The sequence below is a fragment of the Apteryx mantelli genome, chromosome 15 (assembly GCF_036417845.1).
Source record: "Apteryx mantelli isolate bAptMan1 chromosome 15, bAptMan1.hap1, whole genome shotgun sequence".
Classification (NCBI taxonomy): Eukaryota; Metazoa; Chordata; class Aves; order Apterygiformes; family Apterygidae; genus Apteryx; species Apteryx mantelli.
Genome location: NC_089992.1, coordinates 10,084,842 through 10,112,564, shown reverse-complemented (window position 1 = coordinate 10,112,564; position 27,723 = coordinate 10,084,842). Strand labels below are relative to the sequence as shown.

The following is a 27,723-nucleotide window of genomic DNA, read 5'->3' as shown; positions in this document are numbered from 1 at the left end:
CTCTTGTAGTCTTGAGCTTAGCAGGCATCTGTGCTGCGAGCATGATTTTGAGTAACACATTGCTGTTCTTTGCAGTTGCTGCAGCTCAGTCTCTGCCTAGTCGTCTTGTAAGTGTTTTGGAGGCAAGGATCAGAAGAGTCCTACCTCTCACTTTGATGGGTCCCAAGCACGTTGCTGTTTCCACAAAGCAAGCGGCAAAGATGGATGGGAAGATGGGATGACAGAGTATTAGGGTTTCATCTTGCCAGCATGCTGGCTGTAAAGACTGTCTGGCTGTGTGGGGGGAAGTAGACTGGCCCCAGAAAGAAGGGTAGCAGTAGGCTGTTGAGGCCTCTTCAAATCTGGGAGGAGATGGGCCTTGCTAGCGCTCCCTCTGTGGGCAGGTCAAGTCCCCAAGAGTCTTTACATGACCTATATCTGTGCGGTTTGATGGACCCGTCTGTGATTAACCATTGTCAAGAACACTTCAGAAAATGCAGGTTGGCATTTCAAATAGGAACATCAGATTAAGAGGAAGAGAGGTAATGAGGGGCAAGGAGAAAATCCTTCCCTGGGGGACAAATCAAACCTGATATCATCATAAAGGGTAATAAGAAATGTACTGCCGAACTCAGGAAATTCACGGCAGCTGCCTAGAGGAAGTGAAACTTTGTATTCCTATTTAAGACAGCAGAGAGGGGATGCTAATGTTTTGGTCTGCTAGTTAAGTCAGGGGACGCGCAGATTGCACACCTGCCTTTTGCATATGACTTTGCCACACATTTCCTGAGTCCTTGGGCAAGTCATTTCACTTCTCTGTGCCATAAGGTACATCTACATAGATGTATGCAAGTCAGTGCAAATGAACTGTGCCTGTACACCCACACGGCGGGTTCTGAAGCTATGACTGTATCTATACTGCTAAATAAAACAGGGCCAAGTGGCACCGACTAGTCCTGTCCACTACATAGAACTTGGTCTGTCTCTCCTTTTTCAGTCCCATGTAATGCCTCTGTGGCCCTAAGACAATACTGGTTTTTTGTGTGTGTGTTTTTTTTCCCCCCCAGTTCATAGTATCTTAAATAATGTGAACCCTTGTTGCAGGGGTGTTTTTGTAGTGTGAAACTGAAGATTTGTGTTGCATGTTCTGACATGTGGCAGGAAAGTCTGCGTCTGTATCTGGAGGAGCAAAGCCTGTTCTGAGGGTGTAGGAGGAGGGTACAGGGTGAAGGGAGCCAGACCCAGGCACTTCCATCTTTACTGCTCATGGGAATCCTGTCCCCTGGAGCATGCCTGGGTTTCACTTGGAAGTGGGAGCTAAGCAGTCCCAGAATCATGTCAGGAGTGTGCTGACGATTAAGCTGTGTGAGCCATCTGTGATCCTGTAAATGAGTTCGCTTTCTGGCCCCGCTTTATTTAGCGGTATAAATGAAACCTGTGTGGCCATGTCAGCATGGCTGTGAGCCCACGTTGATAAGTCAGGGTATATTATTTCAGACACAGTGCTACACAGCTGAAGGAGCTGTAGCCGCAAGAGCTCACGTCATAGACACAGCAAAGTATTAGGTGACTGTCATCATAATTGCCAACCGTACTGGGATAGCATGTAGCTTAATTAAAGTTAATTAGAAGCATTGCGACTCTCTGCTTGGAAGCCCTGGACTGGTGCAGTATATGATTGCCTGAGATAGAGTTTTTCTACCTTTAACAATTTGCAGATCGTCTAAAAGCTTTCCAGGAGAAGCATGGATTCCCCATAGCAAAAGACCTCTTGACAGTGGGTTCTTGGTTTTCTTTCTTGGACCCCTAGTGTGTAGTCACAGGACCCTCAGGGATCCAGGAGCTGCCAGTTAACAACTCTGGACATATGGGGGACAGTGGACATGACAAGGAGAGGAATAGAAGTGGATGCAGTTCATGAGGCCACTCTTACACTGTTAGCAGTAAAAACTGATGTGGTGTTTGGTGCCCGAGCACCTGCCCTGTCTTCTCAGGGATGAGGATGCCATTTCACATGGCAGGGTGTGGAAGCAAGGAAAGCAGGGTGTGAGACAGGAGCAAGCCTGCTGTACGTCTTGAGGGGCAAATGGTGGCCTGCAGGGCTGGAAGTATCTGGGACTGCAAGGGTCATGTCCCTAGAAGGACAAGGTGTTATTACCCTCGCTCGCCATCCTGTTGATGTATGCTCGGCGCTGATAGTAATCTTATGTGTCTGCAATCTTGGTCTCATCTGTGTGTCACCTCTCATCCTGTGTCAGTTCTTCCCCCGCCCCACCGCAGGCACCACAAGAGGTTTTGTTGCTCCCCAAGTTATGAGGAGAGGAAGCGTTTTCTCCATGGGGCTCTCTGCCATTCATTCTAGCTCCCAGAATCGAGTTTGGGGCTAATGCTGCTTGAACTGCCTTCAGGCTCCTTGCAGGGCAGCTGTGTCATTTTTCTCCTAAAAGTCTGGTTTGGCATTTTACTTTAATCTTGAGCTGTGTGAGTTGCATGGATATCAGACAGTGCGTTGTGAGTCAGAGCAAAGGCATTCAGCATCACAGTGCTCCAGTGGAAAAAAATATGAAGGTAACTATTAAAGTATTTACAGCATCATTTTTCATATTGAGATTTGCACATGCTTGTTTGAGTTATTCAGCATAAAAAATCCGTGATTGTAGAGGAGCTGACTCATTAAAATAGACTCTGCTTCTCCAGAGAACCCAGAGGAAAACACTGTTCTTTAATGCATCTAAATTCACTCAAGTGTGGCTTGTGCTATCAGTTAAATGACATAGAAAATATATTTTGTCCCTGCACTGTTCCTGCCAATTCCCTCTTTCCTTAGTGCTTCCGCTAACTTGTCTTTCTCCCATCTGTAATATAAATGTAAGGAGAAATGGCACCTTTCTACTCTGCAGATTTGCCCCTTGTGTATATTCTTACCTGCCAACAGTAGCGACTAAAAATGTTTTCTGCTTTTTGTCATATGAGTCACATGGAGTGAAAAAAGCTGAAAAAGTGTAAGCCAGAATGTGTTTCTTTCTGTGCGTCATTAGTGTTTGGTACATACTGGTTCCTGGGTCACCCGAATACCTATGCAAAGCAACTCACAGAGAGAATAAGTAATGAGCCCAGGAGCAACTGAGGGAGGATTTGACCTGCAGAATCTCTATCACGGACCATGCTAATGGGGGAGAAGATCAGCTGGCTTCATCTTGTAGGTTGAGCATCATTGCTCAGCTAGATGTAGCAGCATTGTGCGATATTTGCCAGCAAGACATTTGAGAGTGGTCTCTGTGCAATCCAAAATGGCAATAGAGACCATATTTGGATTTGGGAGAAGCAGAAAAACACCTGACACAACCTAGCCCTGGTGAAGGAGCAGAAGATGATTATGAAAATGCAGTTCCAGTAAGAAGTAGGAAGCAGTGGATGGAGATGCTACGTTTACTTCCTTTCCAGACTCATGTTAACTGTGTTTTAGTCTGTGCTGGCTTTCCCCTGCCATTCCTGCCCTTCTGTCTTTAAGTGTCTGTCTTCTACAGCAGCAAGTAATGAAAGACTTTTTGTGTTGTGAAACTGGTACGTTCCTGGGTTCAGCGGTCAGCACCAGGACAGTCAAGCTCATTTGTTTAGAGGATGTTCTTGCAAGATGTCTTACGCTAAAAGAACAAGCCCTGAAGAAGTAGTGGGGACCTGTGCACTGGCTGCCCCTGTGCCTGGCCGTTGCTCAGCGTGGCAGCCCCTTTCCTTTGCCTACCTGGCAGTGATGTGAATCAACTCCCGAAACAAGTGTGCAGCAAACTGTAAATTCTAGCTGCCTGCTTGGCAGGATGCTGCTCCACATCTGTTTGCAAAGTAGGAGCAAAGCAGGAAAAAATGGCTTATCTGACCTTGCGTATAAAGGACCTTTTTAATTGGTTGTTGGGATCTTTTGTCAGGGTTTTGCAAGCCAGTTGGATCTGTTTTGTCCAGATGAATGGCCACTTATGCTACTTGTTTCATTTTTTTCACTGATTTTGATTTCCAATCACGTACAATTTCAAAAGAGTCTCAGGGAGCCCATATATCCCTCCAGAGGGAGGCATATTTGGGGAAAGCAAGCAAAACTCCTGCATATGCTGCTGGAGGAGCAGCGCATTGCTGGAGGCTCAAGAGAACGGTCCTTTGAGAGAAGAGGAATATGACATCATGAAGAGACAGGACTTCAAATCTTGGTATAAAAGGACAAATGCCCATTTTCATAATATTTTGTATTAAAGGCCCTTTGGTTTTGGGGGGTTGAGTGAAGATTCATGACATTTTACAGTTATGTCAAGAAAATGCTCTCTTTCTTATGTTGCTTCTTTTCATTACTTTTCCTTTTTCTATTTTTGTATCTGATGTTGAAGTTCATTTGATTTTCTGATTCTCTCTGCATTTACTCTCTAGTTATAATTTCTATGAACTCTGGCTGTAATTTCTGTGAGTTCAATCTCTGCCTAGATTTAGATTCATAATCATCAGTACTCGGAAGCGCAGAGTTAAAATGATAAAATAAATTTGTTAGAAGGTAGATTTTTTTAACTTTCCAGCTTTTCAAGGTCTAATTATTTTGCAGCAGATCTAGTATGCAATTGATAATATGAAAATGTAAATTTATGGGTTTAGTATTCAAGGTATTTTTCATCTGATCAAAGAAAAGGAAGCATTTTGCAAAATACAAAGCTGGGTTTTTTGCTTATGTCTGAAGTTATGTGGATGTAGTCAGGCCATCGGGAAATCTGCAATGCATCCGCTAATGTTTATTTCATTTTCTACAGGGGGTCTTGACCTTATCTTCATGCCGGGCCTTGGGTTTGACAAAAAAGGCAACAGATTGGGAAGAGGGAAAGGATATTACGATACCTATCTTGAAAGGTGTGTGAAACATCCCAGTGGAAAGCCTTACACAATTGGCTTGGCTTTTAGAGAACAGATTTGTGAATCAGTGCCTGTGGCAGAAAATGATGTCCAAATAGATGAAATCCTGTATGAAGACTGCTAAAGGTATCTTGATGCCAACCCCCCTGCAGAGTGACCAGCTAAAGACTTCAGATCCGTTAATCACAACTTTTTAATAGTCATGTATGACTTTGGGAGCAATAAAATAATTATTTTGATTTGAACAAAAGAAAACTGTAATTGTGATCATGGTGATGAGGACTGCATGGATTTGCTTCTAATTGGAAAATATCTGGTGTGAATTCTTGTTCAAGAATCAATAGAAACAAGAATGTGTGGCTGTCTGTTTATTATGGTAAGGATCATTTCCTCTCATCATATGTTGGAGCACCAAGCTACTTGATATTTAGCAGTTTTATTGCTCCAGTTTAGAACTAAGCTGTCTACTAATGGCATTTCTTGATCCATTCTGGAATCAGATATTTGTATGGCAAAAGTTAAGAACACTGTCCTTAGTACTTAAAATTATATACATCCTTCAATCAAACAAGAAACTACCAGATAAACCTTATACTAAGCTAAAAATGGTGATTGGAAGAAAGCCTTAATTGATTTTAGTGTCTACAATAATTTTGATTATGTACTTGGCTTCTTGGAGTTGTCTAATAATAAAAGGATTATCTGTTAATAACAACAACCATGGCTTTGGTATACATTTGTTTATTTTATCTGAATTTAAGAATGTCTTGTGGTCTGAAAATTGGTCAGTGAATTCTCAGTCTGAAGAACAAGGATTTCTTTGTAAAATAATACTCAAAATTATTTTAACCTCTATAATTTTGTACATGAGCCATTCATAATATCCCAGAATAATGTGGGAAATATTGGTACAATGTTAAAGGATAAAGAGAAGCTAAGAATTACGGAGAACAACTTTTGTGGTTCGAGCAAGGTTTTGGATGGTAGTTTTTTATTTACCCCAGGGTAGATAGAAGCAATCGCATACAATCAGTGTGATGGTGTCAAGGAGCAGGTTGGAGGAAGATGGACCCGCTTTAGTCCTGGCCACAACAAACAACTCGGAACGGGGCAGTGGAGATGTGCCACACTTCTCGGTCCCTTACAGGTGGGTGGGAACGGCTGCGGGGTCTCTGTGGGGCCTCTTGTGGTACATATGTGGTGACCCAAAAGCCTTCACAAGTATTGCAGTGGTTTTTGCTGCAGAATTATATGTCGCTAAGTATGCATTTCATGGATGAAGTGGAACTGAGGCAAACCGAAGCACGCCTCAGTCTTGGGGTCTGCACGGTGTCTGAAATATGTGTGCCCAGAAAAATGCACTACCCATTCAGAGAGATAGTGCTGGGTTTTTAGAGTAAAACTGAGTTTTGGGAATTAAAGTCAAACAATAGGCAATAAGAAGGGGGACAAAATACTCATTTTCTCGCCTTCCTGCGCTATTCATAATCCTACTTGCCTTCTTCAATATGACTTCACTTCTTCTATACATGTTTAATTCCTCTCTCAACCAGTAAATTAGTGCATTTATTTTAACCAAAATGCTCTGTGTCATCATTAAAAATTCCATGAATTCTCAAGGACTAGCTGCAGAGCAGAATGCCCTTAAGACTTCCTAGACAATAACTGTTTTTGTGAACAAAACCATGCCTACAGTATATGTGCACCTTTTCATCTCAGAATGCTTGTATTCAATTTTATTTCTGTTTTGATAACACAGTAACCAATTAAACCCTCTTGCTCTGGGGTTAGTGTAAGCTCAGCAAACGCAGGCCTCTCTGGCTCATACTCCCTGGTATTTCCAACTCCTATGGTAACAGAGGCCCATGTCGCTGGGGTGAACCTGCACCTGCAGTATTGGCATATCAGGCTTCCCACCAGTGTGTACAGAAAGGGTGCAGCTTGAACAAGACAGCTGGTAGCAGTTTGTAATGTCAGCTATTTAGTAAAATGCTGGTGCTCAGACATGGCCTTCTGTCAGTTTGATATCAAACTAGCTCACTCCGCTAACCACAAGCTGAATTTTTGCACTTCATGTGCTGCAAACTATGCAGAGTAAGGTATGTTCATGCGTCATACAGGCTTTTGCAACCAGCAAGTGAGATGACAGTATTGGTGCTGGGGCATGGAGCAGATCATTCTGCAGCTTGTTTCAGCTCTGCGGTGCTGCCAGCTGTACTACGTTACAGCAGCAAGACAGACTTAGGATTCAAGACCTTCAGGGAACAAATGTTATGAGAATAGGAACAGTTTTTCACAGTGTCTATCCTGTCAGTATTTTAATCCGTTTTTCATTTCTGAACTTCTGCTGATGTACGGAATTAAAAAAAAAAAAAAAGATGGGACCGTCTTTGTGTGTAGGAGACCCATCTCTAGGTTCGTCTTCTAGGTTTTTTGAGTTCTCCAGTCACATTAAGATCGGGACCATGCTGTATGGTATGGCCTGCCATTGACAGAATTATGCTGAAGCCTGTATTTTTCACTGTGGCAAGCTGGCTCCCAAATTTGATGAATGTTTTAAATGCCTGTATTAAGTCCAGCCCTATTTGACAACCACATACTTCCATTCCACCAAAATCAGTGTATACTTTTAGTGGTGTCCTGGCTCAAAGTTTAGCCATGGCAGTTTGACTGGGATCCTGAGAAGTAATTGTGTCTTTGGTTAGTGTGATACCTAAGCTTGACTACATGAATGCTACTCAAGTTCTACTTTAGGTACAAAATTAAGAGGCCGTGTCAGCATAACAGAAGAAAATCAGAGGATAGCAACCTCTTGCTGTTACATTCAAGCTGAGGGAAAGCCATGATGTTTGGCTTTAAAGGTGGATACAAGGATTTTTTTGGTCCCTGTTTTATTGGAATGCTTTATGTTGCATAAATCAAGCGGCTACTGTGGAAGCAAATATTTTATCCAAAACCTCTGGGCCTTGTGGCTTTGCTTTTCTGAGGCATTCTTTGTATAAAAGGTTTATTATTATTCTTTGGCCAGTTAGATACGAGTTTATTCACAAAATTTTACAGCCTTTTTGAATTAGCTTTTGATCTGGCTGACCGAGGTTTGATTTATTCACTCGAATAAGGGTGAGCTTGACTCATACATATGTCACTACAGGTGATAATAGGTGAACAGCTGTGTTTGGAAAGGCTAGCACATGATGAAGCGATTTCAGGGCCGGCACTAACAACTGTACAGAAACAAAGTGCTTAGAGAGAGCTGAACACTTGGTCATATGTTTTGCTGTGTGGGAGTTTAAAACAAGGAAAGAAGTAAAGATCAGGAATTTGGATGCAAAATGTAGGGTCCCCTGCCCAGCACAGCCTCAGGCATGTGCCAAGCCTTGTCCCTGTGGCCTAGCAGGAGTTGTGGGAACTAATTGGTAGAGAAGAAGCAAGTGTGCTTCGAAGGCTGTCAAGGCTTGAGGCAATGAGTGTCCCCAAACTTCTTATCTCGCAGATCACATTTCAATACATCATGGAGCTGTTCTCCCCTGCTCACCCTCCTTTCGGCTACAGCTGCAATGGGAGAGAATTAGGAAACTGCTTCATGTACGGAATTAATGGGAACAGGAAGAGCTGACATGTCTGTCTTGCTGGCCCCTCTTGGGCCAGATGGAGATCATCACCGGCTCATTGGCCAGAGTTTGGGAGCCGCAGGACCCTGACTCATAGAAATAGCTCTTACCATTTGGCTGATGGGGATAGTAAAACAATATTTATGTATATTGTCTTGAGAACCATAGAGCTAAATAAACGTGACAGCTTTCTTTTGACATCTGAACCTTGCTGCTGTCTCTCAGGGTTTTTCTTTTTGCCACAAAACATGAAATCACTGTCAGTTTGATGGTATATAACAGTGTTTCTGAAGCACAGAGGTTAGGGGGTTGGTAGGTGCGTCAGAATTATTTACGTTTGCTGTGCATGAAATAGCACTTGGGGAGCAAGGCAAGCTGCCAAGAAGGAGAGGAATCTGGATTGTCTGGTTGCTCTCTTGTATCTCTCAATGCTGCATTGTCAGGGTGGAATTTATAAAATTTGCTCCAAAACAGTATCTCTTTCCCCAAATGGATGCGCCCTGTCTGTTGCAGTGAATGTCTTTATTGCTGTTCTCATGACAAAGCCTCTGTCAATCTCTACTTTGTTTATAAACAAATCTGCCTGTCCTGCATTACAAATGGATAATTTAAGGGAAAAATATCATTACCAAAGGAATCAGTTAATTATATTTCAGGATCCCAGCAGGGAATGCTATCTCAGAGTATTCAGTCAGATCTGACCAGTGGAGTTGTAATTAAAAAATGTCCCCAGGGAGGAACTTGTAAATTATTTACTGTAAGGGTCTTTTCCAGGCTCTTTTAGTTTAATTACACACTCTGAAAGAGAAAGGTCTCAGAAACAAATTAAATAAGAGGTTGAAATGGCTTTGTTAAAGTCATGTTTGTGGCTAAGCAAGTGGAAGACTGTGAGTAAGGTACCAATACAGGACAAATGTTTGGAAGCTGGCATTACTCATGTTTTAAAAGTCACTTGGAAAGCACCAAAACGTACATGCATACAGACACAAGCGCTGGTTTTGGCTAGTACTCCCACTGGCCTCAGAAGAGTGCGTGTGTCCTCCCCAGGCTCAAGTCTGACAGTGCCTCGTGTCCTCACGGCCTTTTGCTTTGTGGGAGGGCGTCAACTGATTTTTGTGGGCCTTTGATAGGGTGCAGGTGATGTGGGCTGAAGGATTAGGGATGATGGAGAGACAGTAATAAGATGCTAGGGATATATTTGGCTCCATTATTATAAATGCTTTACTTAGTGTTACAACAGCAGCTGCATGCAAAGCTGAGGCTTGGTAGTAGATATGAATCGCCCATTGCTCTCACACCTACTATGGTGTTTCGGTTCAAAACAGCGTGGTTAACCCTCTGTGGCAGCGGGTCTGAATGTGGCCTGTGGTGCCAAGAGACAGGCACACTTACTATTAATGGCTCTCTCCTTTTCAAATGCATGGGTGAAACCTGACTTGTTTGCCCTCCCTTGTCAAACATGCTTTAAGTGTTTGCTACTGAAGTTCCTCTGGAGTTGACCTTTGCTGAAAGACAGATGGAATGATCTCTGGTCAGATGTGGAGAGTGGAAGTCAAGAAGCCAGAGTGCTCCTCTCATCTCAACCACTGACTCATTGTTTGGCAGAGAAGGAGGCATTATCTAATATCTGTTTGCTAAGGAACGAGACAGCCAGTAATACTGTATCTGCCTGCCTGTTGATGCCAAATTTTATGTATGTAATAGCCCTTCTGAGCTGCCTTTGCCCTTGCATTTACTTCTTTCTGAAAAAAGAGGTAAAATGCTGCTGTGGCACCTTAAGCAAACAGCCAAATGGCTGAGCAGACCAGACAGCCAGGCAGCGTTTCTGGTACTTAAGTGACTTATTAGGCCATGTACATGCATATAGAATTTCTCATCTCCTTGTGTCTCCTCTCCTTTCAAATTTATTGCACTTACATGTCTTGCTTAGATGGGTGCTGCCACAAAGTTAACAGTCTTTTTCCCCTCTGCGTTTTAGAGTCTTCAACACATGCCATTTGATTACAGCCTTAGGGTATAGGGTTATCACATCCTAAACAATAAGTCCTCCACCTTCAGGCAAACTAGCTGAAAATCCTTAGATGAAAGCTGCTTTAGTCATTCATCAAGCAGATGAGATTTCTGCTTTTATTTTGTTGTAGTGTAAATTTGCTGCTTAGTTTTCTAGCCTTTCTGAAAACTACTGAATCATAAATATGCTTGTAGCAAATGTCATCTTGTCTGTCACCAGAATAATACATTAAATGACTTATCAACTCCAAGAGAAGACTACAATACCTTTGAGATGATTTGGATGTATGTTTAGGAACAAGATATGTTGATGGCTTCAGAATTGTCTTGATCAGTAGATTTTATTTTTTATTTTGTATTTTATTATAGTGCACCCAGTAGTACTTGAGGAGGAAAGGGAAGACATCCCTAAATTTCTGCAAATGTAGCTTATTCATGAGGAAAATCACAGAAGTAAAGTGGAGTAGAACATAAATGTAAAGCAACACCCTATTCTCTAAAGGGCAGAACTCTAAGGTTTGAACATTCTCAGTCGAGGTATTGCCATTTAATTATTAGTAGTGGTGAGTCCATATTAATCTTTATGGAAAAGTACTACAGACCTTAATAAAACAGAATACTTTTCTATAGCCTTTTGTTATCACCTTGTCAAATTTAATAAAGAATTATTCATAAAGAATTTCTATTAGAATGGCTAAAATAAAATTACTGAAAAGGATCATTTGCTATTAAATAATTTAGATTCTTAGAGTAACTATTATTGGACCATATTAAAATGTATATGACTTTTTCATTCTGGATACAGCTGGAAAAATGTAGTTATAAACAAACTGGGCCTTTGGTGAAGGGCCTTTGCTATTGCTGCATTGCCTGTGACTCAGTTTCTCTGGTTAGCTTTCTTTTGCTGCCTACGTGTACTCCAGGACTAAGTCAGAGTAGAGCTAGGGACAGCCTGAGACTGATCCAGGCAGGAAACAGAGCGTGGATAAGATAGTCTCACATATATACCTTGACTGGAGTATGATAACACAGGGTATCTTTGGGGCTCAGGGATCCATCCAGGGCAGAACAATCTCCTGGGCTTTATGCCAAAGAGGTCCTGTTGGGGCTGTCAGTCTTGCTTGCTTTTTCTAGATGTGTAGGTCAGGGACGCATGCGAGAGCCCTGGAGAAGCTGGCCCTTTGCGTGCTCCTCTCGCTCCTGTTCTGCACCGTTTTGCAGAAATCCTACCCGTGTGAGATGTCTTTGCAGGCTGATTGTCCAGGACTTGTCTCCGGGTCTGTCCTCAGTAACACAAGAGATTGTGAATATTCTGGGTGTGTGTGAACAAAAGCAGTCCTCTGGCTTCCTAGTGTCTGTACCTACAAAGCAATGCAGCTTTCCCTGACGCAGTCCCAACAAAACTCCTTCCAAGGCCACTTCTGCTACTTTTAATTGCTGTTGCTGTGTCTGAGCAGTCTCTTTGCTGGGGACATTGCTGGACAGAGGAGTCGTGGGCAGCCTGGTAGGACAGCTGGGAGAAAGTTGCTGTAGGGGTAATTGAACGAGCAGGAGTGAACGGTCAGATTTACCCTAAGGGAGATTGCAGAAATGGGCTGCAAGTAGATGGAGTGAGAAGAGCAAGCCAGCAAGCATAGGCAATGGCAGGATAAAAAAGAGACAGTATGTCTTTTCTGACAGGAATAGCTTCTAATGGAGCTCCTCTACTGCCTCTCTGCTGAGCTGCTTGGCAAGTCACTAGAAAATACCTTCTGGCCCACATACAGGCTCTCTGCCAGCTCCCTTTTGGTGGAAACTGGAAAATGGGCTCACATGGGGAGAGAGACAGGCAGGCAGTGCAACTGCATGTGCTGGATTTTCTTAAGAAGATGCACGTGTATCCAGCTGACAGTAGTGGATGCCATTTGGTTTCAAAGGCACACCAATTCCTAAATCCTCCTTGCTGTGGAGAGCAAAGGCAAAAGGGAGGCTGAGTTGGAAATCAGTGTCACCACGAACGAGGCATGGCTGCAAGGGCAGGTGAGGCAAGTACCATCTCTGACCGTGGTGGTTGAGGGAATCAGTTCACAAGTCTCACCTGACAGTGCAAATTACCTTCAAGTCAGGCTTACCAATTGCCGCAGAGTGACCCCATGCTTCAGGTACACTCTGTGAAGAACAAGGTTGTCAACCCCTCCTTGCCCCAGCTTATCATCTGTGTGGTTTGTGTTTCCTCAGGGCTGGCCCTGCAGGTCAGCTCACTCCCCCTGTCCCTCATGGAGAGTCATGGGAGTCTGTTCTCCGTGAGGCCACCGAGGCTCGTCCAGCTCCTCTCTGAGGTGACAGGCCAGGCAGGGAAGGAGAGTGAAGGAAACTTTTGTGTTTTCTCTCTCTGAGGTCTGCAGTAGGATCAGGCTGTGCAGAGGCTCTGACTGCTGTGGAGGACAGACTTTGCTCTTCAGCCTTCTTTTTAAGAGTTTTCACATCATTTCTTCAGGTGGGGAAGGTGAGCGGTCCTCTGGGAACACTGCTCTTGGGCCCTGCCAGTCCTTTAATGTGGTTAGAGGCAACAGTAAAAAACATCAACAGAAAACAGGTAAATTTATCAGGAAGCAGGAGCTGAGGTGGGAATTTTGGGAGGTTTAGAGACAATCACATCACGCTGGAAAAACAGATTACCAGAATTGTTTTAAGAGACTTGGTGGGAGGCAAAACAGCTTAACTCAAAGTTCAGCAAAAGAACTCACACAAGCGAGTGGCCAGATGCAAACTGCTCTTTCACGAACATGATAAACACTCTTCACCTTGCAAGGGCCAGAAGGCAACTTTGCAGCTTGTTAGCCGGGAGAGACTTGCTTCCTTGAGACTTTTGCTGCCTGAACAGATAGTGCTTTAATACACTTCATCTGCTGTAATGCTACCGGACATGCTACTGTCTCCCTAGCAGGGAATGCTCATGTATGAACACTTGTTATAATAAATTAAGAGTAGTGGGAAAGGCCCTGGAACTTAGCCGTAAATCTGGTGGTAAGTGCCAGCAAGCAGCAGGGTTTCCACTGTACATCATTAATAAAGATGTTCAAGAAGTACAGGCAGCATGTTGCTGTGGATATTGTTTCTTAGGTCTCCACCACAGCAGAGCTGAGATTTGATATGCACAGGACAATCAGTCAAAAACTCTCTCATATTGTAAAACGATCCAGGTTACTGTCAATAAAAGCTGTTGTTGGCAGTGAGGTTATTGTTTTGTTTTTATTAAAAAAAAAAGTCCAGCTCAATTTTTAAACATAATACGAATTCCTAAAGAAATTCCCCAGCTTGTTGAACAGTGCTGTGAACACTTTGTTTCATATAATTTGCAACAAAATTAAAATGAGGTTTTAAGCTCTTTAGGGCACTGGCCTTGGATTTGTTTGCACAGTCTCCAGTACAATAGGCCTCTGATTGGGATTAGTACTAGCACAATACAGAATATTAAGGAGGGAGAACAAAGGAAAGATGAGGATATTTTAGTGCAAGAGGCTTAAATCTGACTTTGAGCAAGGGCTGCAGACCAGCAGCAGGACCAGTCAGGCTATTTTCTCATAACTTCACTAGTTTGTAACACAGCCTCGTCATATAATTTTATAGCTTTGTCTCAGGTTCCCCTGATGGGTACCCAAATTTCTGGGATAACAGTGTCCTCCTTCAATGTTTGTGGCATACTCTGAGGTCCCTGGACAGAAGCCCTTACCGAGGTGTGCTGTGGTTATCTTGCTTGGCAGGGCACCTAGAAATAAAATGGGTTTCTCACGGGACACCAGTGACAGGAGGGCAGCCGTCTGGGCATTGAACCAGGGCCATCACAAATTCACCCCCTATGAATCAGGAGCAGAGGGGGAGACATTATATACTAAGCCAGGGGGAACAAAAGCATTTGTGGATCTTGGGGAAATAGAATATAAATTAAATTTTAAAGCAAGCATTTGGCTAAAATTAGAACCCACAGGCCTGATGTGCTGTAGTCTGTGACAGGAGACATGGCTAATTGCCAGTGAGCTTCCACCCCACTTGATTATTGTTGTGACACACAGATCGTTAATGTGATGGTCTAAACATGAAACAAATTGTTTAAATATTAAACTGTCAAATCCTTTCTCTGATCTCTAAATCACTTTCTAAAGTAGGGGAGAAGTGTGCATAGAAAATGGTTTCTAGGCTCTGCCACCGTCTTGATACCGAGTTGCTCTCTGTCAGCATGGCGACTGCTGGCAGGAGGCTGTGAAATGGCATTTTCAGTTGTCTGCTTTGTTTGCAGGTGTACTTAATAACGGGTAAACATACTCTTCAGCAAGCCTTCATGCAGGTGTGGTGGCCACTGGCTGCTCCCATGTGCCTCCCTCTCCCTTGGGTCTCTGGCACGACTGTCTCTGCCCAGATATTTGGGGCATTTGGGGTCAGAGAGGTGTGAAAGGCCATTCCCCAAGCTACTGCTCCAGTTTCTTCTGCTGCGGATCCAAGTGGAAATCATTCAGCAGTGAACAACTTTGTGTGCAGCTGTCCTCCCTGCACAACCATGCGGACAGCAAGGAGTTCATCTGATTACAACAGTTTGTGCAGGAGCTGGTTGTCTTAGAAAGAGCAACATTTTTGGAGCAGCTACAGTGCAACCTGTTTCCAGGTAAAATGTCCTCTTTCTTCCTGGATCCTCAAGGTCCAGGGGTTAGGGAAGATGCCATAACTCCCAGTTCTTACACTTTCACAAATGTCTGCCTTCAGTTAGAGGAGGAAGAGGAGGTGGCCTGCCCAGAGAGCCCTCATTCTGATGCAAGAGGAGTATTGGAAGGGTGAATGAGCTCTACAACATTTTCCCATTTTCTTATTCCTTGGACAGCCCATGGAACAATACAGATAGCCCCTGGATGCTCAAGATACAGTAAGTCACCTCCTAGAGGGGAAGAATTTGGTTGTATCTGAGCATCCCACTTCTTTGCCAGGACTCCTCATTTCTGGTTCTCCACAAAATAACCTGTGTTCTGTGTCACCTTAAAGATGGGACAGGATGAGTGTAAGCACACTAAACTTCCATCATTCATGTTTCTGCCCTGTTGAATTTTATATCTCAAATGGCTGTTGTGCCTTGCAAAAAATGTTGTGCATAAAAGACCCAATATAGAAACTATTTAGCAACTGAATAAAGCTGTTGGGAGAGAAATAGAAGCCTATTAGTGACATTCAACCAAAAGATTATTAAAGGCAATGAGCCCAAGGCACTTATTTAGGAAACTATTTGTTCAAGGAGGAGACTGTAACAGATTTGGCTTGGCGGTTTCCTTCTGTGTAATACATAAGAGCAGGAATTCACAGGTCATAACCCTATCTGCTGAAGAGCTTGAACAAGATCAGTTTAAAATGAATCCTAGTACTGCTCTGCTTTTCCCTAAGAGCATGGCAAAATTAATCCACCCAAAGTTTCTTTCTGTCTCAAACTAGAAAATACGAATAGAAAGTGAAATTTGTGCTGATAATTACTTTGACAGCTGTCATATGTGTATATTGTAAAGGATCAGAATAGACACAGCTTCCAATATTATGATAGCCTGTGGTAATAGCTATGATTAAGAGGAAGTTAATTAGAATACATTACACGTTCAGTCCCTACAGTTCACTGTTCTTTAAGAAAATTTGCATTTGGGAAGGGAGCCTTAATTTTAATATATATAGATAGTGTTGCCTACAGACTTCCATTGTGTAAACCATATCCATTTGTACCAAAATATTTTATTCAGTAACTCACCAAATATAGCATCTTTCTTTAAGACAGCAATAAAACTCCCCAAAAAATTTGTCCTAGTTCTCCTTATAGACAGGCATGTGCAAAAATACCAAACAATACATAGCAAGAACAGAGATTTTAAAGGTTACTTAAGGAATTTTGTTCAATACTACTTTTTTAGAGTCATCCTGAGCGCTACCCACTGTCAATGTAATACATAGAATAACAGAGTAAAGGTAAGTAGATCCGTTTCTCACACACACACACAAAAACCAGACTCAAAATGAGTTAGAAGCTTTTGAGTAGTACTTTGATTTCTCAGTCATGTAAGTATTTGCAGTTTTACCTGATATTGAGTTGCACATGCAAACAGACTAGTTTCAAGCAGCACAAATGTATTCACATTCTTTTGTGCTGGAGGTATTAATACACATATGGGTATTCAATTACTATCAGAACAAACTGTGCAACTGCACTAGAATCAGATAAAAATATGCAAAGCAGGTAGCTTGAGGCTCATTTTTACTAAAATTTCTCTAGCTGTTTAAAGAGGCTTTATAATGTCAGCATACTCCCACCTGAGCATATTCTTTATTGTGAGAGTGTTGTAAAGTGGCCTGGTTGTATGCAAGAATAAGATCTGAATATATTCACTTCATGGATGCAGTTTCTTTCCTCTTAAGAAAAAGTGATCAAATAGGAAAAAAATAATTATTTTCTTTCTTTCAGGAAATTATGGAACTTACAGGGTGGGAATCTGTGAAAAATAAATTAAAACCTGGATTATCCCTCTCTCATTTTTCTCCTCTTCATCTTTTCTCCTTTCTTTCTTGTCCTTGTCCCCACCACATTATCATCCTTGCAGTCCTTATTGGCGTTATTACTTTTGTTGGCATCCAGTTCAAAAGCCTGCCATCCCATCACTGTTTTATTTTTGTCTGGTGCAGGGTGGAGGTTTTGTAATCCTGTCTTCTGGGGGCCTATGAAGACGCATGTGAAAAAAGGCAAGATAAGAACAGTAAGTGTATAAATCTCCACATCTATAAATCTTAAAATGGATTACTGATGACAGTGAATCTTTAACAGAAAGAGTGACAGTCCATGCAGACCAAAAGCAGTGTAATTCATGGAGGCTATTAAATTTGAGAGGCCTTTTCATTCTCATTTGTCTTGCGATGTTATATGTCGATTTTTAGGTGATTATTCTCTGTGGAGGTATGTGCTCTACTCATCAAGGTCCAAAAAGCTCCTGTGTTTATTTGTCTGGCATTTGCTGTGGTGAGTAATATATTTGTCCCTCCCGTAGCAGGGAGGAAAACTTGCTGAGTTGGTAGGGGCTGGAGTGGAAGGCGTCAGTTCAGTCTGCCTCTGTCTCTGTCCTGCCGTGCTGGTGATGTGTGAGAGCCTGCTGGTGGAACCCACAGTGTTTTCAGGGTTAGAAGTGGCCAGAAACCTGTCACAGGGCAGTAGTACACACATAGCCCAGTTTTCCAGGTCTCTTGGTCACCTGGGATGCGGCTGTGCCCAGACAACCCCTTTGCAGCATGGTGTAAAGAGCACAGGAGAGGGGTGACCGTCACTGCCCGGGCAGGCATCAGTGGGGCAGGTTTCTGGGAGCTTCTCTGCCAACAGGTTTCTCCCGCTCCCTGTTTGTGCAGGCCCTACTGCAGTGGGACCAAGCTCCTGGCTGAGTTTTCTAGACTCTACTGAAATACACACCCAGCAAAAACAGCTTGTGATTTTTAAATCCTAATACATCAGAACAAGAGTGCGGAGCAGTGACTGCATCTGGGCTATTTACATCTAAAAGCACAAGCTTCGCCAAGGTTGCATTCCTTCGTTTTGATCATGGATTATGAAGTTACCATGCAACATGTTTCCATGGGAAACTAAAGGCCAGTTGAGTTTCATCAAGAAGCAGGTTGCTTCTTTGAATCCAAAGAGGCCTAGAACAGGTTGGTTTCACTCCACGGAGCGGGAGGATTTACTGTAACACAGTCGTTTTGTGCAGGTGATTGACTGTTACAGCCACCTCCGACAGACTGAAATCTGTTGCCTTTACATCCTTGCTGTTCGTACAATTGTTCATTCATGGACTGAGACACTCCTGGTGCATCCAGTTCTGCCCTGTGTAAGTGGATGTGATCCCCATCAAAATCAATTGACTGAAGTCAGATCCCACATCTTCAGCTGCTAAGGGAAGAAAAATTGGTGTTGCTCACGAGAAGACCATTGATGCAGAAAGTCACTTAGCACTAGCAGCTGCTTCATGACAACAGAACCTGGAAAAGGAAATTCAGGGATGCAGGCAGAGGCTGGAGCAGGATCCTCTATTGTATAGAAGTCCTGTGGATGTGAATGGGAAGAAACTATGAGTTAGAGAACTGCTCCTTGACCGTACATTGAAAATGCCCATTTGATTTTGAAGAAAAGTGAGTGTGGGTGTGTGTTTTATTTGTTTATTTATACAGCTAAAAAGATCAAGGACACTACTGATGTGATCTGGATCCATACCCTCTCACTGCAGCAAGGGACTGCAGCCGACTGGGAGCTACTTCAGTCTCCAGGGCTTTGAATTACCTTTCGGCTGCAATTAGCCCCTGCCTGGCCATTCCAGCAACTCTGTCTTGCCTGAGCACTGCCATGCCTCTCCCTGCAGGGACCAAGACCTGTTCATTCCCAGGCCTGTATTCAGTGCAGGTCACTAGTGGCAATTTAAGATTGCTGCCCTTTGCTATGCAAAGAGAGTGGGTTGGTCTAATGCTAAACCCTGGTGCGTAGTTACCTTTGTCACAACACCCCACTGCGTTTTGGCAGTCTTGCTGTTGTTTTGGGGGTGAGTCACAGGAGACTGAGTTATCTGGTTGGCCCTTAGAGAGTCTCAGTTTCGATGCTGAGTCACTAGCAAGGTGGTGTGGGCAGGCTGGGGCTGAGTTTATAGTGTGCCTCCTGCTTTGCAGAGGACATTTGGTTGTGTTCGCCCCTCTGAAAGGTCATGAATCCATATGCATTCGTTTATTGATGTTCCTCCAGCACATGTAGCCAAGGATGGTTTTGTTGGTGCGTGGTGCTCATTCTGTAATGTGAGGGTTTTGTCAGTGTGTGACCCTCATCCATATTATGGCTGCATCCATATTATGGCTGCATCCAGCCTGGCTCTAACACCAGAGAGATTCCATTTTGTTCTAAGAAAACCAGTATTGTTATTGTTATGTATTATTTATACTGTGAAAGAATATTGAGAGGAAAAAGTGGGAAAAATTAGCTCATTCTTTCTAAAGAATCTGAGCAGCTGAAAGACAAAGAATATAGAATTAAAAAAAAAACCCCACAGCTAATTTTGGAACATGTTTCATCTTCACAAGATCCACTCATTTTGTAGCTAATTCTTTGTAAACCTTTATTCCTTTTGTTGCAATCTTGGTGTAATTTTATATTATGCCAAGTTCAATGAAAGAAAGGGAGAGACAGTTTGAATTATTCCTCATCCCCCCTCCCCACCCTGCAAGAAAAACTTGGGTTTGAAGCTCACTTTTTAATATGCAAGAATCCAGCCAAGGACACCCTTGCTAATCTTTCAAAATGCAGCATTGTGCTCCTTCAAAGTATTAAAAGCTGCTTGGATTTTGACTGAACGTATAACCCCATATTAAACTTCTAATGGCTAACGAGACAGAACTCGGTTATGAAGGCTAAAATATAGAAAATATAAATCAGCAGCCTAGAATGAATGCTCATCCTCTTTTACTTTCATTAAATCCATTTTAAACTAACTTTACCATTTATCTTTCATGAGATTTTCATTACTTTCCTATCCATTGAGGACAAGATGGATCAGTCAGTTTTATTGTTCATTTGTCTAATCTCCTCTTCGCTGTGGGTTATTCAGGCATCTGAGTGTGATATTTTACTGCCAGGCCAAGCTATTGTTTTATTCTGTTCTGTCCCTTTTTCTCTTTCTGTGCTGTGCCTTCCTTGCAGTTGGAAGAACAGAATATGTGCCTTAAAAAAAAAAAAAAAGAAAGAAATCTTTTCCAGTGTCATTCTAACTTGGAGCAAATCATGCAAACTGTAAAACTGGCTTTTGTCCATCCTAGTTCCCCCAAGACATCTGCATACTCATTCCATATAGATTTTGCCTGGCTTGGAGTGATCAACCAGGTTTCTTACCTGAAGATGCAAAGTTACAACTCCGGATGTCCCTCATGGTACCTTTTGGGCACAGTCCATAAGAAATCTGAAACTGTGTAGGTACAGTGGTATTTCACTGGCTAAATCCTTCTTACCTCATTTCTACAAGACATTGTTTTGAATTACATGGGTTCGTCTTGCATGAATAAACTAGCAAGGTTTGATTCTATGTTAGTGGGATTTCTGACTTTGGCTAAACTATAAATCTTTAATTTTGTTAATACACACCTTTGAAATCCCTTGCAGTGATGGCTTCTGTTATCTATAAAACATCTGAAGGACAATAACAGGGCTTATGTAAGTTAATTGCATGGTTATTTGTGGGGGCTACAGTGTAAGTTCTGCTGGTCAACAGAATCCTTTTTCCCTGATCACTCTGTAATTAACTTGTGCCAGTGCTGTATCCCAGGGAATGGAGAGTAAGTAGGTAGATATGTCATTAAAGAAAACAGTGTATTTTTGGAGGAATTCCTTTATGATCACCAACCCCCAAGAAGAAGAGCTGGCCAAGTATTAGAAGTGAGGATCTGTGACTATTTTTTGAAAGAGAGCTTTGCATTTGATTCAATGTTATTGATAGGGTCACATGTGAGGGAGTCTTACACAGAAGAGAAGAGTAATGATAGAAAGAATAGGAAATTGGCTGGGTGTGAAATTATCTCCATTCAGCCCTGCTGCATGAAACCCCAACTGCTAAGTAACTCTTTCATGCTCTCAGGCCTGACTAGAAAAGGAAGGCTCAGAATATAGCAGTCATGCAAAAATAGTGAAAAAGTTTTCTCAAATCTTAGCAAAAATATAAGTATGTATATTAGTTAAAACGGACAATGAAGATCATGGGGCATATGCTATTCTTTTTGAGATAGGATTGAATCGAGGGTGAAGTTTTGTTATTTGCTTCTTTAAGGAGTTTTGGTGATTTTATCAGGAACAGAACAGAACTACGCGATTGAAATGATACCAGGCAAAAACAACAACACATGAGAAAGGCAGGCAGGTCCCGGAACCACAGTTTGGTCTCGGTGGTAGGGGAAAATTTTCAGATCATTGATCCCCTCATACTAAACAAGTTTGGTTAAAACAAAGCATGGAAAGAAGGCAGAGGCTAGATTTGCTGCAGATGTTATTACCGGCAATAATTCCCTCATCTCCATTCCTGTGTCACCTCCCTCTGCAATAATCAGCTGCCGAAGTAGAGCAGAGGAGAAAAGGCTCAGCAGTGACTCATGGCAGCAAAAGCATGTCAAGTCACAGGCCTAGGGGACAGAAACTGGGACAAGGAGCTCAAGGCAGGAATCGCAGTGGCTTCCTAACAGCCATTTCTGGGCATTGAAGCCTCCCATACCTATTAGCAGACAAAAATAGGGTCACATGATTAGGATGAAAACAGCTGTGCATTCCTGGTGTGCGCCATTGTTTCTCTCTCAACAGCTGGATTGTGTCCTGGTTCTAATAGCTCACTGAATTGTTCTGCATTGAGCTATCACACATTTAATGTAAGGCTTTTAGTCCTGTTTAGGAAAGTCGCACCCAATAACACATTTGCGTGCATTGGTATTAGGCTGTTTTCCATACAGAAACCCAGCGCTAGATGCTGATAAAGAAAAGTAAGATGGAAGGCTTGATCTGGTAGGGAATACCACACAGGTAAATGGGGCTAATGCCACTTAGCAGGCTGTTCAGTCCAGTGGACAAGGAATAAATCACTGTATTTTCAAGCTTGGCAGCTTGTTTCTCATAATTCCTTGAGAGAGAGTAATTAAATATCATCGCATTAGAACCAATATGTCCCAAGTAGAGAACAAACTCATCTCATAATTATGTAGCCATCACATTAAACAAATGAGCTGCTCATTAAAAATAGATGCAAAAGATTCAATTAGATCTAATGCTGTATTAGGAATTTTATGACATGCTGACTTTATTTCGATTGGTTGTAGGCAAAAATGAAACAGCTTTTCATAGTGACCCAAGAGGAATATGTTTCTTTTTTAAATGCTCATTTCCTTCTTAGTCTTTAAACTACCATTAAACACCTTTTCCTTTAAGTAAGGAGGAAAAAAAGTAGCTTTATTGTTTTCTATCACTCCAGCTTGGTTTAGTAGAGTAAAAGAATGAGGGAGGCCAATCTTTATTCTGTATGCTCTCTCTAAAGTCAGAACAATGTAATAGAGAATCCAATCTCTTTAAGGATGATTACTGAATGTACAGAATTTCTTCTAACAGTTATCTGCCTCTCCTGTATGTGCACACAACTCCAAAAGAGCTATGTGACATTCACTTCGATCCAATTCTCTTGATGCAAGCATTGTCTTTGGTATGTCCTCCCCATGCAGCTGGGCATTGGCTGCCCAAGTTATCAGATGACTGCAGCTTCTGCTTAATCTTAGCAGTAGATCTTTCTCTCACAAACTGGTTTTATTTAAACCCTTGTCTGTGGCCATGCCCCTTGTGTTTTGGAAGCAAGTTACATTTTGCCAGGAGATCAGAATTACGGTTGTTCCATAGCTGCTCTCCTTTCTCCTGAAATGCTACCCAGGGGACAGAGCTGTAAATTGCATTCCAGCTCCATCTTAATCCATCACCTGTACCGAACAAGAGAGTCCTAGCAAACACTGAAAGAAAATCCAGTCTGTTCTTTTCCCTGAATCTCTTGCATAGCTTGCAGTACAGACACTGTCAACTTTTAATGGTGTGTGGGCATTTTATCCAGTTACAAATGAACCATGTTACCCCAAAACCAAAACACTTTTATTCTCGTCTTTGATCTTTTTCCACATCTTAACTCCAGTTTTTAAAAAGATAGTATAGCAAATAAAACATTTATTTTCATAATCTGGTTTATACAGGTTTTGTGTGACTGTGCTTTAGCTTTATTTGGGTTAGTTCAGCTCACTCCCCCAAATCTGGATAATCATAAGTTGACTGACTATAGTGAGGAAAGACATTAAAATTTATAGTTATAAAATAGCCTGATGCAGCGTCTGCTGTAGATGGCAAAATAGATCAGATTGATTGGGCATTTGTCTCTGAAACGGAGGGTGGTTTTGATGTATGTGCATAATTTGTAAGTGAATTTGCTTCTTCCTACTACTGCTGCATTTGATGCTGCATAATTAAGAATTTCATCACAAATCTGAAAAATGCCCTTCAGTTTATATCGTGATTTGATTTCACAGAGTAATCACCTTCTAGACGTAATGTATCTGGAAATCCCAAGAATCCCAGCTGATCTGGGACACTTGATGTGATGGAAATTTGAAGGGGCTGAGGTCTTATGAGTGATACCATTATAATGACCAATGTCTTGACTACACCTTGCAAATCAATATATTCTAGAAAAGAGTACTAGTGTTAAAAGCTGTCTGCACAATATGTTAATCTTGCAAGGAATATGAAAAAGGGAATATTTTAGGTAGTTTTTCAGTCAAATTTCAACTCTTGCTAATGAGTTCGATCTATAGTTAGATATCAAATCTCTCTTGCCTTTCAAGGTGTATATATACTATAGTGTGGGAAATAACTTGCAATGCCTCTACTGCAGAACAGGGAACCAATCCACCCAGTAACCGCTTACTGGGAAAGCCTGATGGGCCTCTGCTTTGCGCTTTGTGGGGCTTCCCACTACTCTTGCATCATCTGATGCAAAATTCACATTAGGTATTCAGTAGGGATATGGGTCAGGCTTTGCGTGCCCTGCATTTTCTGTAGTCCTCCATTCCTGAGGAGCATAGCTCCAGGCTTAAATCTTCCCTGAGACCATGTTTGATGCTTTCTTCATAAAGATGCTGTACAGTGGTTAGGCAGCTGATCTGCAGACATCAGGGTCCAGTATTACATCCCTGTTTCCTTATGCTCCTCTATCTGCGGTGTCTCATCTTACATACTTAGACTATGAGTTTTCTGGGCAAGATTGATCACTCCATGCTACAAATAATGCAGATGGTGATGGTGAGGTGGGATTAATTCTCCAGTCTGGCGCTTGCTGTGTTTTTATGTTTTGAGAAGCAGAATGAGACACACATTCTGGGCCACATGAAGCCATCTGATGACTCCCTGTTAGCTCCTCTGGCTGTGAAGTTGGCCACTGTGTCAGTCTGTGTTAGTCCAACCTGGCCCCAGACTGGCCAGAGGTATAAGGACTCCTATCCATTTGCCTGTAGGGTGTCATTGGTAAGGTTAGGGGTCAGATTTTCAGACTTGCACAAGCATTTTTTTCTTGTTTCTATCATATTGAACTACAAAGGGGGCATCTAAATCCTTTTGGAAATGTAACCAGTTGTACTATGAGATCTAAGATGGCCACTGCTGTAAAAATGTTGATTGCTCTCTTGTGTATGTATCTACCCCTCTAGAATTCCTTTCTTTGTTTTGTATTTGTTATCACATGCTAACATGGGGAGTTGGTCATTCTGATTTTCCTAAGCCTGGAGATGGAAGAGACTAGAGATTTCAAAATTATCTAGCATCCTTTTGAAATTGGTTTAATAATATTTAGTCTTGAGTAACTGCTGATATGGTAGTAGACTCCTTTAGAAGTGTTACACGTTATTTTTGCATGTAGTGTATATAAACTTTTGCTTTTAGGTGGAGAACTGCAGACTGAAAAGAAATATATTACCAGTCACTGCTACTAGTCTGCTGAAAGTTGAAGAATGTATTTTTTCCACTTTTTTCCACATACTTTTCCCTAGCCAGCTCATTTCCTTTTTTAAAGTTTTGGGGGTTTTTTTCTTTTCTTTTTTTAAATGAGTGACAATTCCTTCTGTACCATTTTACTATCCCTCCAGGGTGGAATTCCCAGGAAAAGAGTAGAAGAAATCTGTATGAGAATGTCTTCTGATAAGGGAAAATCGTGACCTTAGCCGAGCTACAGCTAGAGTTTACCTTCATCCTGCTATGTGTTTCTAAAGATCTTGACTGGAAAAAAAATATGCAAAAGGTTAGGTTTTCTTTACACTTATAGAGCCTTTCATCTCCCAATGACTGAATGTATTTCATCAATAAAATCAGAGTCTCAAAGGATGCAACCCCTCTTTATATAGGATGGGTTGATTTGTATTCTGCTGCTGTTTTCTGTAAGATAACAAATACAGGAAGAGAACATCAATCCTTTTTTTTTTTTCTTTATCTACCCTCTTGTTCTCTGTTGTGCCATGACTGCTAATAGCATTCTGTTTTAGTAGTGGATGTAATAAGATATGGATGCTGAATATTGTCTTTTTATATCTGTTGCACCCATACAAATGCTGACTGCATACTTCCCTCCCCCTCTCCTGTTTCTGTATGAATTGAATTCATTTACCTCAAAAATTACGATCTGTAGTCACAAATCCATTGGGTCAGAGAGAGAGTTAGAAGACAGATGTAGTCCACGCACCTCTCCTATATACTCTTACATTGTTATCACTCTCTCTACTCTCTTTTTTCTTTCTTTGAAAAAGAGGTACAAATACTTCATTTTTTCACTTCAATTTCAGATCATTCACTAAAGTCATTGTGTGTAACCAACTTAAATTATTTATAAAAGTGAGACTTTCTGTACTTGAAATAAATTTTTGTACTCATAAAAAGTCAGGGACATATATTTCATAATGCTGAAAACTAAATTATTTATCTGCCAGGAAGACTGCGGGAGCCACAAAACAGGTGTCTTCTAAGGACCTCAGCTGACCAAAAGGGTCATCTCCTTCAGGTTGAGAAGGGATTTGACTTTGCTCTTTCTATTCCCTTGAGCTTTCCTGACAGTGATAACCAGTGGGCACTATTCAAGCGAACATTAGGCTTTGAAAATTATACACTCACTAGGAAAAATACAGAGTGGAGGGTTGTGTGGATTTGAAAGTTAGGAAGTGGATATCTGCCTCCCTCGTCCATCAGAGGGGAAGAGCAAAGACTATCGTCAGAGCCATTACAAGGCTGGTGGTGAGGGGCAGCACCTTCTGCAGTCACTCAAGTGTGGCCTGAAACTACAGCCGTTCTCTGTGCACAATCGCACAAGGGCATCAGTCAGTGCATTCTGTACGGCGAAGGCGAGGGTGGAAATGCTAGGCCAGAGCCATTGGATGTGGGCTTGAAAGCATAGTTTTGGTATGGGAGATGGTGGAGACTGGTCCCCGCGGTCAACAAGCCCAACGTGTGAGGTCCTCGGGTGAAGGCAGGCTCCTCACCCACTTCCAGTCTCACACATCTCACTGGACGGCTCCGCAGGGATCTCTCCCAATAATGCCTCATCGCCCCACAAGATTTTTTCCTGTTGCGTCACCAGTGTAAGATACACTGCAAAAATCTGCCTCAGGAGTTTCACAGGTGTCCTGGACACAAATGCATCCTGACTGTAGGATGAACCTGCCAGGAAGGTGGGACAAGTTGCCTTGGACCTCTGTGCGTTCACTGGGGTTCGCCCAACACAGGGAGTGCGTGCACGCACTTCTCACTCTTTCACCCAGCTCTCAGATGAGAACTTTTGCCCAGGAAAAAACTTTTTTTTTCGGTTTATTGACAAAATTGTAAAATAAGATTTTCCATCTGTGCCCTGGAAAACAGAATTGAAAAAAGAGAAACAAACAGAAGGAAAAAAAATTCCACTTGCTGTTAGATACACCTCAAAGCACATTCATAACTCTGCCTTTCATCAAAAGTAGGAAAAAAATCTCTGTGGCAGTAGCAGCACAGATGATATAATGCAGAGAATCAAGGGCAGGAAGTTTTCTCCAGATTTGTATTTTTTCAAGTAACTGAGATTTTCAGTTTATGTTCAAGAAGGAAGAAACTGAGCAGGAAAAAAATCTCAACTCCTTCCATCATGAAATACATATTGTGGCAGAACATTGCATGCCTTATGTCAAAGGATCCATAGTATTGATTTCTTGAAATGAAAAATAAGTTTAAGGTGGAGTGCTCAAAAAAAAATCAATAAAATGTAAAGTGACTGAATAGAACTATCAATTGTAATGACAGCAGTCAAAGAGCCTTATCCAGTTCCATAACATTTTGGTGTCTGGACCTTTATTTTCATTAAATTTGTCATTGACAGAATGCTGACCTTACCTTACCAACCTGTCTGAAATTAGATTAAAATTAGTGCAGCCCCAAAATGCCTGTTTTCTTTCTGCAAAATGTTTTTAAGCAAAAATGGAAAACACAGAGCAGAAGCGGAAATGTCTGCATTGCAAATTGGGATGCTACAATCCAGCCAACTGGGAAAAATATTTGAAAGTATCTCCTGAGATTTATGAAAGCCTCAACTTCAAACAGGTATTGCCAAAAATGTCTCCCGGGCTGTTAACAGGAAGCCCAGGAGTTCAGGAGCTG

The 27,723-nt window shown here is 42.0% G+C and overlaps 1 protein-coding gene across 1 annotated transcript in view; it reads left to right on the top strand.

Annotated features, from left to right (window-relative positions):
• Window positions 1–27,723, top strand: part of MTHFS (methenyltetrahydrofolate synthetase) — a 111,258-nt gene that overhangs the window by 18,560 nt on the left and 64,975 nt on the right. Inside the window, exons 3-4 of the mRNA XM_067305391.1 lie at window positions 17,166–17,236; window positions 17,415–17,496. Of these exons, the coding sequence (XP_067161492.1) occupies window positions 17,166–17,236; window positions 17,415–17,496 (153 nt within the window). The remainder of the gene's footprint in view (window positions 1–17,165; window positions 17,237–17,414; window positions 17,497–27,723) is intronic.